The sequence below is a fragment of the Aspergillus foveolatus genome (genome assembly GCF_047715535.1).
Source record: "Aspergillus foveolatus strain CBS 279.81 unplaced genomic scaffold BDW70scaffold_142, whole genome shotgun sequence".
In the NCBI taxonomy this organism is placed as follows: Eukaryota; Fungi; Ascomycota; class Eurotiomycetes; order Eurotiales; family Aspergillaceae; genus Aspergillus; species Aspergillus foveolatus.
Window position 1 is genome coordinate 16,354 of NW_027396206.1, and position 11,351 is coordinate 27,704.

The 11,351-nt window shown below is 49.7% G+C and overlaps 3 protein-coding genes across 3 annotated transcripts in view; 1 reads left to right on the forward strand and 2 right to left on the reverse strand.

Annotated features, from left to right (window-relative positions):
• Nucleotides 1-2,919, reverse strand: part of BDW70DRAFT_24438 (purine and uridine phosphorylase) — a 4,806-nt gene extending 1,887 nt beyond the window's left edge. Inside the window, exon 1 of the mRNA XM_073743586.1 lies at nucleotides 10-2,919. Within this exon, the coding sequence (XP_073590910.1) occupies nucleotides 10-2,766 (2,757 nt within the window). The 5' untranslated portion in view covers nucleotides 2,767-2,919. The remainder of the gene's footprint in view (nucleotides 1-9) is intronic.
• A 1-nt stretch (nucleotide 2,920) lies between these two features.
• On the reverse strand, nucleotides 2,921-5,189 carry BDW70DRAFT_24421 (homoserine O-acetyltransferase family protein). The gene has a single exon (XM_073743585.1). The coding sequence runs from the start codon at nucleotides 5,070-5,072 to the stop codon at nucleotides 3,519-3,521; it is 1,554 nt and encodes a 517-aa protein (XP_073590911.1). The 5' UTR covers nucleotides 5,073-5,189; the 3' UTR covers nucleotides 2,921-3,518.
• A 291-nt stretch (nucleotides 5,190-5,480) lies between these two features.
• On the forward strand, nucleotides 5,481-6,778 carry BDW70DRAFT_145429 (putative catechol dioxygenase). The gene is made up of 2 exons (XM_073738424.1): nucleotides 5,481-5,974; nucleotides 6,031-6,778. Exons 1-2 carry the CDS (start codon nucleotides 5,724-5,726, stop codon nucleotides 6,719-6,721), a joined length of 942 nt encoding a protein of 313 aa, XP_073590912.1. The 5' UTR covers nucleotides 5,481-5,723; the 3' UTR covers nucleotides 6,722-6,778.
• The last annotated feature ends 4,573 nt before the right edge of the window (nucleotides 6,779-11,351 follow it).

Consider the following 11,351-nt stretch of genomic DNA (forward strand, 5'->3'; position numbering starts at 1 on the left):
GCCAAGCACCTGCTTGCTGCTCTCTAGGACCTGCACTTCTAGCTCTTCTGCTTCTTTCCATTGCCCCTGGTTTCCGTACGTGCATGCCAGGTTGGCCATGATTTGCAGAGTGTCAGGATGCTCTGGGCCAAGCACCTGCTTGCGGATCTTAAGGACCTGCACTTCCAGTTCTTCAGCCTCCTTCCATCGTCCCTGCTGCCAGTATGTCGACGCCAGGTCGGCAATGCTTGTCAAGGAGTTATGATGCTCTGGGCCAAGCACCTGCTTGCGGATTTCAAGGACCTGCACTTCTAGCTCTTCTGCCTCCTTCCATCGTCCCTGCTCCTCGTACGTTGATGCCAGATCGGCCATGCTTCGCAGAGTGTCAGGATGCTGTGGGCCAAGCACTTCCTTGCGGAGCTCAAGGACCTGCACTTCTAGCTCTTCTGCTTTGTTCCATCGTCCCTGCCGCCGGTATGTAATTGCCAGGTCGCCTAAACTGATAAGAGTTGAGGTACTTGGATCATCTTCTCCTGTTCTTTGCTTGCTTATAAGATTCTCAACTATGGCAGCCGCTTCCTTATATCTTCCCTCTGTACTGAGACATCTTCCAACTTTTTGAACTAGGTTAGCATATTTCACCAGTTCTTCTTCGAACTCCTTTTCGTCGAGAAGCGAGAGGACATGTGGTAAGTAATCCCTCCAAAGCTTCTGGTTGGTATGGTCGTTGTCTGGGAATACTCGATGAAGCTGGTCTGCTGTTTTTTGTATTTGCTGATAAAATAGCTTATGCTGCCTCAGCCAGTTTCGAGCAGACAGACGTACCAAGCGATGGAGACTGAGTGCATGGCCTTGGACCTGCTCACTGACAAATGCAAACCCTTTAAGAAGGCCGATTGCTTCGAGCTTGTCTTTTTTTGATTTAGCAGGAGGAATCAAGGACTGAGGAATCTCACGTGGGTTCACACATGCCATGAATGACAGGTACTCAGCTGCCAGTGGACTGGATTCCTGAATCTTTTGAAAAGAGATCAACCACGTGGTGGCAATAGGGTTCTGAATCTCTTGGTATCGCCCATCATCTCCAAAGTCTTCACTGAGTAAATCTATTACATCTGGCTCCTGTTCCTGCAAAAGGGTGATGTAGTTAGACACCCCAATGTCATTGGAGTTGATATATGCCGCAGCTTGGATGATTGCCAAAGGGAGAAACATCAGCTGTTTGAGGAGAGCGTTGGCTTCATCTCTTTCGTCAACAAGATCCTTTTTGATCAGTGCGTTCTCCAGAATCTTCAAGCCGGTCTGTGTATCAGGCTCCAAGACCTCAATGACAGATGAAGAGGCCAGCTTCACCGCTAGCTTTCGATTGCGAGTCGTGAAGAGAATACGACCTTGCTCGCTCTGAGGAATGAAGTCTGCTAGGCCTGTAGCACCAGCACTGCCTCCAACCCACATATCCATATCATCTGCATTATCGAATATTAAAAGCCATTTGCCGGGACCTCCCTGGCTAAGATAAGACTTGACCCGGTCTTTTGCTTCCCCTGGCTTTAATCCTCGCATTCCAACAAGTTGTGCTATATTCATGCAAGCTTGTTCAACACTGGCATAGCTCGTACATGGGACCCAGAATACGGAGGTTTCCGAGTCTCTTTCGCGCGTGCGATAAGCCAATTCAAGTGCAATCTGGGTCTTTCCAACACCGCCTAGTCCGCAGATTGCAATTTTTGAGGGTCCATGGATCTGGTGAATCAATCCATGGATTCTGCTGATTTCTTCTTCCCGACCAACGAATCCCAGGTTCTTCCGAAAGGGGACCATCCAATGGGGATCCTTTTTGACTCCCTTTCGAACAGCACTGTGGCCATATATAGGAACCAATGTGAGCAGAGTCTTGGCATAGGCAGCGGCAACAAAGGCCGCATACCTCTGCCACTCCTTATGTTTATGGGAGTCGCAGTAGTCACAGATACCTCGTATCACAAGCGACGGGATTTCATCCACGAGTCCTGCAGCCTCCATTTCAAAACACAGAATGTTCCGGCCTTGGGCAATAGAGTCACGTGTTCTCGCATCTTTCATTACCTGATTTCCAGAAGCGATCAGGCCATAGTGGACCTGAGGCTCTTCTGTCGTACGTTCAGGCAGAATCACTAGCTCGGTCGTATCACAAGCCGAGCAGTCGGGCTTGTTCCCAACGTGGTCATAAGCTGATTGGAAGAGCTGGTCTTTTGATGGTCGCGGAAACTGTATCCGTATCTCTTCTTTATGGAGGCTGCTGGCCATGATATTGCGAAGAGAGACTTTGCCGAGCATATAATCACTCTCCATCTGGGCGATCGTTTTGAGGAGTATCGGCGGAGGCTTGTTGAGCGATCCTGTATGGTGAAAGTGTCCGTTGCCCACCGTTTTGCCATAATCATATTGAATGACGCCGCCGAAGGTATCAGATGGCTTGCTGACCACAATATCGCCCAGACGTATATCAGAATTTCCTAATGGGACTCCCCCGCCGATGCCGACCATCAATGCGAATTGGATATTCGGGTAGGTAGACTTCAGGTATGCCACCGCGGCAGTAGCCGAAGTTGTCCCATAGACACCCGCAGGGAGACAGACCACCACTAAATTATGGCCGCCAATACTCCCAAGAGTGTAGACGTTGTGATCTGATCTTGGCTGAGGAAGTCGAGAATGAACTTCATCTAGGAATACCTTTGCCGCCGCCAACTCTAGCGGTAAGGCGCATACCCACGCGACTGTGTAGGAATCGTGTGTGAATGTCATATCGTCAGTCAAGCGCCAGTGTAATATGTTTCATTCGGTTCCTTTTCCCTTGTCCAACTCCATCAGTAACTCGAAGACGAAATCACCAAAATCATAAGATAGGAAGGGTGATCGGTATTCAGACTAAGAAGAGGCATCGAGGAGGTGAGGGGTGAAGACAGCCCGCCGCGAGGCTGACACGACTCAACAGCGGTCATTGGTCCATGTAGAGTATACGTAGGTATATTGTAAGCAACAGAATCAGTCGCGCAAAGCAAGCCCATTTCCATTACGATTGATATATTGACAATATTAGAAACGAACATGAGAGGACAAAGGGCCCTTTTTGCTCTTGAGTACAGCCTTCGCGATGATTCTAGATAGTTAAACCTCTTCAAAGGATGGGCACCGTCAAAGTGAGCTTGGCGCTAGCGACTGATGAGAGGCAACTTGGCCTGCTCTTCACACTGAAGCTAGATGCAGCAATCCACTGATTGATCCTAGATCATATTCTTTTTTCTTTTTTGGTCTGTATGATTTAACGTCATGTCGAGTTCATGTCGGAGGCAATCTCGGCTTGGAAATGTTTGGTTTGTCATTAGCGCCAGCATATATATTCCGCTGGGAAGCGAACAGTGCACCCCAGTCAATGTAACTGTGAATGAGCGATTAAGACATCGTCTTGCCTGCGAAAAATAATGACTCTACCTGGAGTCCAATCAAAAATACGCTTCGTTATCAATGTCCTCTATTGTACATTATGTGCGAGCCGACTAGTCCAGGAACCTGTGGACTGCGCCCCCGACGTTCTTGACATCGAGGAGGAATGTGTCATGACCGAAGAGAGAAACGTCATTGCCCAGCTCAATATGCTCCACGGTCTTGTTCCCTGCTTGAATCAGAGTCTGCGCGATCTCGCGCTGCTGCCACGCCGGGAAGAGAATGTCGCTTGCGACTCCGATTACCAGCACCTGATGGTCTTTCAACGGCGCAAGCCCCGCAACCAGATCGTTTGGAGCCGGCCCGGTCTCCGAAGCGGAAGCAGACTGCTCGGCGGATGAAGAGGCAGATGGCTGCTCCTGGTATGGCTGTTCAGGAAGTGTGAGGCTGCACGAGGCATCGTTGATAGTGTTTGTTCCGCTGCTTATCTTCGCCTGGGCCTCCGCCCTCTGCTTCTTCGTCGCGAGTTGCTGGGTCAGCCCTAGGTCAAACAGATCCATCGCCTTGGAGATATAGAGCAGGCTGTTGGCATCGTATTCCAAGCAGAATTTCTCACCAGCGTGGTCGAGATACGTCTCGATGAGAAAGTCGGGGCAAAGCGCAGGCTGTTTGCTCGGATCAGCACGTTTCCGGCCAAAGCGTTTCTCCCATTCTGGTCCGCTGCGGTACGTGACGGTGGCGATCTCGCGAGCGAGTTTCATGCCTGAATGAGGTGGGATCGAATCGTAGTAGAAACCCCGAGCCCAATTTGGATCCATCATCAACACCTGCCGCTGGGTATGGCGCATAGCAATGCTGTACGGATGGCTTCGAGCACAACCGCTAATCGACACAATCTTGCCCACTCGCTCTGGGAACAGAACACCCGCTGCAAGACTTTGCATACCACCCATGCTAGACCCAACGGACGCGTAGAGTTTCCGGACTCCGAGATGGTCCAAGAGGCGGAATTGCGCTCGCACCATGTCTTCGATTGTCAGAATGGGAAACCGTGTAGCGTACTTCTTCCCATCTGACGGGTCCACCGTCGACGGCCCCGTGCTACCGTAGCACCCTCCAAGGACGTTGGTGCAGATCACAAAGTACTTGTCCGTATCCAGCGTCTTCCCAGGGCCTATAAATTTCTCCCACCAGCCGGGCTTCGGGTTCGCTTCGGTACTGTGCGCATGGCTGGATGCAGACAGACCAGTATGCAGCAGAATGACATTATCCTTCTCCTCGTTCAGCTTACCCCATGTCTCATATGCGATATCAAATTCTGGAAGCAAACCGCCCCAATCGAGGAGCAGCGGTTCGTCGGAATGGAATCGTTCGTGGTGGCCGGCAGTATAGGAGGGTTCGGGGCCTGAACCAAGAGATCGCGCGGAAAGAAGAGCGGACTTGGCCTCCTGGGCGTCGAGGCAGGGGAAGGACAGCGCGGGGTTCGAGGAGTCGCGTGGGGATGGAGCGGGGGACTGAGAGCCCGTTGATCGTAATGATCGAGAATGGTTGAACGACCGGCGGTTAGACGGACTGGCGATGGCGGGCTGGGCAACTCGAAAAGGCCGCCTGGCCACGGCCTGGAAGGGCCGCGGAAGGGAACGAGCGACGCCGTTCAGCGGACTCATTTCAGCAGGCACGAGGGCGATGTGAACGGATCATGGCCGCCGCATTGCAAATGCAGGTGACTCGCTGACCGGGCTCCGAGATCGCCTTCGGAACGGAATTACTAGCTTCCGTTTCCGCCGCGACTCATGAGTACAACGGGGTACAGAGTACTGCGCGACGACCATCCGCACACAAAAAATGATCGGCGATAGAGACAAGCGCTGTACCGAAAAGACTTACCCATATTGGCTGAATCTAAATCCTAACGGGTACATCGTATGATCACCACCCCGGAGTTGCAAACTACCCTTGTACCAGGCACCGCGCACGCTCCGGAACCAGCGGATCCCGGGGAAAACCGCGCTAGTACCGTACTCGGCTAGTGGCTCAAGAATTCTGAGCCGCGGAAAAGAACTCATCCGCGCATTGCAGCGGTTGGGTCACCTGGTTGGCATATCAGACGCCCGCCATTATTAACCTGGGGAACCGGACTTTGGAGATCTGGGGACTGCCGCCGCTCAGTCGGCATGTGGGCACGGTACTATTGCCCGTCCATGGGTAGCCGATTCATCTGCCGTCACCTCCAGCTCCCTTGAACGATATAAGGCCCGCCACTTCCCTCACGATGACCGTCCTTCTTCCATATCCTCACAGCTTCACTGACCGACAAAATGTCTACCAACCCCCGCTTCGACCCCAACTTCACCCCCTATGTGATCAACTCCATGGGGCCCAAGACTCCCGAGCGTGCTCGCGTGGTCTTGGGATCTCTAATCCGGCACATTCACGACTTCGCTCGTGAGGTCGAACTCACTCCCGCCGAGTGGATGCTCGGTGTTGAGTTCATCAACTCTATCGGCAAGATCAGCACTCCCATTCGCAACGAATGCCACCGTATCTGCGACGTGATCGGTCTGGAATCGTAAGTCGCTTTTCCTGACTCGCCCAATTTTGCGGAGCATACTGACAGTAAACTAGTCTCGTCGACGAAATCGCAAACCGCATCGTCACTGAGCAGGGTCTCTCGCCCACCTCCAACGTCATCCTCGGCCCTTTCTGGTCTCCCAACGCTCCCTTCCGCGAACTCGGTGACTCCATTATTCAGGACCCCAACCCGAACGGCAAGGTCACATACATGCACGGTGTGCTGAGGGATATGGAAACGGGTGCTCCCATCCAAGGCGCTGTCCTCGATATCTGGCAAGCATCGGCCAACGGCCAGTACGACTTCCAGGACCCCAACCAAAGTGAGAACAACCTGCGCGGCAAATTCCGTTCCAACGAGAAGGGCGAATTCTACTGGTACTGCTACCATCCAACTCCTTATTCTCTGCCCACCGATGGACCCGCCGGTGTGCTCCTGAACCTCATGGACCGCTCGCCTATGCGTCCCGCTCACATCCACCTCATGATCACGCACCCCGACTACGCCACCGTCATCAACCAGATCTACCCCTCCGACGACCCTCACCTCGACATCGACTCTGTTTTCGCTGTGAAGGACGACTTGGTGGTCGACTTCAAGCCCAAGACTGACGACCCCAAGGCCGAGCTGGATCTCGAGTACAACGTCAAGATGGCGCTGAAGAAACACCATCCGAACCCCAACTCTGCGCCTCCTGTGTCGTCATTTGAGCGGTATAACAAGGTCGCCAAAGAGAAGCTGTGACGCGTTTAAAATTTATGAATTATGTACAGTTAGATTCTTGATTTTTAGCAATTCCCCGCTGAGCGGTTTTCTCTTTCTCAAGTCCTCCATTTTATTGTAGGGCATCGATAAGGCATTTCCTCCGTAAGTAGAATAATCTGAACTATGTAGATACTTATCCAGAATGTACAAGTGTCTGGCTTCGCAATTGAGCCAGCAGCTCTCCGGTCTCCCTTGCCTCTTGTTGCCCCAACCGGTCCCAGCATGGGTAGATACATTACTCCGTCCTGAATTATTTTCTCGCGTTGCTACAGGGTTCAAAGATTTTGTCGTCTCCGCCAAACGAACACCAGCCCGCGCGAATTACAACGCTCGTGGCTTTCCACGCCAAGCTTTTCTTATGTGCTTATGCCTTGGCCTTCGTCCATTCTCTGCTGCCCGGCAGTTCGCTCACCATTTCTGCCGTACCGAGGGAAAGGCCTCGCGACGCGACTCCGTTGTCGAGGCGCTGGTGTAAACACATCTGCCATATCAATTGCAAGTTGTCTGGTACCTTCACAAGATTCGACTAGTACCACTAAACCATAAGGCCAAAAACGAGGTAAGTACGACAATTGACGCGGGGTTTGGGAGACTCTTCGATAAGATAAGCGATAATTACAGCGATATCGATAACGATAACGATAAAGACCAGACCAGCAGCCTCGGATCGTACATCTGCCGTCCTGGCCGCCCATTGCCGAAGCCAGCCGATTCCGTTTACTTTCTGCACAAATCATGTTGACTAACCAATTCTGGCTGGATGCTTGATGATCTTAATTTATTTTTATTATGTTACCTTGGATTCGTCGAAGGATCCAAGTACAGGGACTTTGATGGCAAGAGTATGCACATAATTATCCAGTTGACGAAATCATGTCAGGACGCTGGCATGCGACTAAAGGGAATACTGGTGATTGATATTGTGCGGGCGCTCTGCGTCCGCTGAGCTGGGAAGAAATATGGCTCTGCTATATCATAACAGTGATGCGGTCGATCTCCCTGAACGACAGAATATAGGTGTTGACGAGACTTCAAGATATACTACCTAAGCTCTCGCTTGACTAGTGAGGGCAGATGCCTCGATGCAGTTCAGCTGGTACTGCCGTCCTTATACCTTGTGCCCGACTCTTGAAGGTCTTTGCGCTACCGGTTGGGCCATTGTATGACCACCACTGGTTGGCTCTGCTGAGGTCACATTTTTAGCTGTGCAGTTTGCGCAATCATAATCGACCATGTTGCCTTCGTCCAGACTTGCATTAGAGATTTATCTCAAACTTTTAGCTTCATTTAGTTTTACAGCTCTAGCTGGATCTCCAGGGACCATCTCTTTACAGTTCCCCTTTCCAAAAGCCAATGAGCTGAATAGTGATCTTGACAGGAGTCATGATTATTGGCCAGGCTACCCTGGAATCAACTCAATGATTAAGAATGCTTGTATACCTTTCTCTATCAGGAGCTTTGGGCGAACGTTCTTGAGAAGATTGCAACTAAGCTCTGGTGGATGTCGAAACAAGGTAGTGGCAATATTTTTCCGCTCCATCGACAGGCAGTGAAGAATCAGAGGGTATTTATTACTGAAGATCCTAAACTTCATCTTTGTCTGGATTGATAACCGGATCTTCATTAAACCCCTTCCCCTTTACCTGACATCATAGTCATTCTGGTACGAGTATATAAACCGAAATCAAACAGTGGTATACCTCAGAAAAGCTGCGCTTGGATATATACGTACATATTTCCATCTCACCCAACATGAATCAGACCTTCGCATTGCACAAGACCCAGCTCTCTGTCTAGTTCCGAAGGAGGTAACGTGGATCCAGTTCTGTCACTTCTCAGCCAACCTGAAAGACATCCCTGATAACGAGGTTTCGGGGCGGTATCATTATGGAGAGATCAGGCTTACTTGGTTGAACTACTATGCACCAATTCTCCTGGGTAGAACGTGTTATCATCGCGTTGATCACCAGTATCGAGCGTACTTTGCTCGAATCCAAGGCCCTATGCCGTCTGCAGTTGCATTCTTTGCAATTCTGCTTAATTGCATGCAAGTCTACCTTAAACTCAACTTGCTATTGCTTATGCAAATTCTCGTCAAGAAGCTTACGATTCAGTTTTTTGGCTGAATGCAGATTCTGAGGCAACACTTAGAGACAGTTTTCTATCAATCGCTACACAAATCTTCAGGGTACGACAACCTGAGAAGCTCAAGGCTGAAGAAGCTGTGATATATATCCATCAGTGGTTGTCTGACAAAAAGAATAATCGATAGTTTTTATTAATCTTTGATAGCTATGATGACCCGGATAAACTCAAGATTGAGCAGTATTTGTAACGGGCGTAGGCAGTATTACACACACACACACACACACACACAGAGAGAGAGAGAGAGAGAGAGAGAGAGAGAGTGTGTGTGTGTGTGTGTGGTGTGTGTGAACTCATACCCTGACCCCTCGCCTAAGCGATATGGGATACCACTATCTAGTCCTTGTATATGTCTATGTACAGTGAACCATTACTTCCCGACGAATTTGGAGCCTCGTCGCGGCCTGTGGTGGCCAATGCCTGGTGTTCTGTTCAGCGGCCCTGTGGCGCGCGGCTATGAAACCTCTGTGATGCCTCTACAAAGTCCAGCACTGCACCTAAGATGCTACTGCCTTGCATATCATCCTGCTTACCTTCTTATCTGGAGATCCTCCTCCCAGCATGCCTGAAATATCATTAAATGTAGTCCCTATCTTCCTCCGTGGCTTTTGTCGTAGATGTAACGGGCGTAGGTAGTATTGTTTTCAACTAGCTGTCCTGTATAAACGAGTATCACAAGCTTAGAGAAAGAAACAAGAGATAGAAGCGCAGATATCTTCCTCCTCCCTTTTATCAACCTTTCCCAATGATACGTCAAGGCTTCCGACTTCCCGGACTTGCATGCCGACGGATCTTTTTCCCGAAGTTATGAGGACGGATCTCTTTTCCTACGAGGCCGCAAATCCGAGGCTGTACACTGACGTTGCAGAGACCTTATTTAGAACCAGGTTGAGGGAATGGCCGACAACCAAGATCCAGGCTATAGCCTGTGACAGTATTAACCCCATGCTTCCCATGGGGTTATACTTATTACTACACGACAGCCGAATCTTGTTGCTGGCAAGAAGATCCCGCTACACCCTCTTGGAGATAAAGATGATGGCCTTGAGATATTGCAGGGCCGATCGAAGCGAGATAAGATTGAATTTCGTATAAGTTTGTTGTAAATACTACTATTATTCTCGACTAACTGCTATGGTTAGGTCCTTAAGCGAAACGCTTGGCAAAACGGCTTTCTGGTCTTCAGGAGGCAGAGGAGATGTATCAGCGAGCTCTGGCAAGCAAGGGGAAGGCAGTGGGCCCTGAGCATTTCCCAACCTATTTGGCGGCAGAAAATCTGTCATCTTTCTTTTGCTCCCGTTTCGAAGAAGACAGCTCTTGTTCATCAGGACCGCCAGAGAACATGAGCGTTTGAGGCACACATTCCCCAAGAACGGCCTAGGGGGAGGAATATGCTTCGTAGAATATTCTGCAAAATGTAATCTTGCGATTTCTCTGTCGCAAGCCATGCTTCTTTGTCTCCAAATAGGCCTATCAACATGGGTGATTACTATAAACTATATACACCACATGTGTAGTTCAGCCATTGCGGTGAGACGACGCCACACCGCAGTATCTAATACATCACTCAACATATCGGAGTTTCCGCAATGACTACCTTTAGTATTCTCCATGTTTTATATGGAAGGAAACTTCCAAGGCCCTGTGCCGCTTTCACTTTAGTGCTGATGGCTCAATACATTACTCGGCGAACAACCGCTGTCATATGTTTGTTGGTGAAGGTGGTTTCGTGAGCGAATGTACCCTCGTGGGGTTAGAAAGTTACAGTTGCATAGGACACGCAGTCACACGCTGAAAGACTGAATCGGGAGGTACGGTCACTATTGGCCAGGCCTCAAGACAAATCGATCTTGCAGTAACCACAAGCTATCATTCGACAGCATCTGCAGGCAGCTCAAGAAGTCACAACCCGATTGGCACTGCCCAAATTCTGCTGATGAGGTTTTGTTTAAGCATCCTACCAACACAAGTACTACAGTCAAAGTTCGTCTCCTATGTGGCTCTGTCTTGACTAACAATCCGATAATAACTGCGTGGCACCTCTAGAAATAATCTGTACTATTTAGGCTTTGATGATGGCCAGTTCTGTCGACGTCGATACTACACGGAATTTAGCAGTATGGGATCTATATTGTAGGGCTGTTCACGATTTGCCTATCTGCCTATTTTGACGATACTATATCGTTGACGATACTATATAGTCTATCATTAAGCTTGACGATACTATTTGACGATCATGATCGGCAGGCCATGCCTTTGACGATACTATATCGGCAACTATTTGACGATATCGGCAAATCGTCAAAGTTACTTAATTAGTACTAGCTACGATTATTTTGCTTCAGCTTGTTTATAATATATATCCTTGATACTTTGCAACTAACGTTTAAGTGGAGTAGGCATCATCCATCAACATCAACATTCTCATCGTCTCAGCCTTCATAGAGTGCCGCCGAATCCCTAG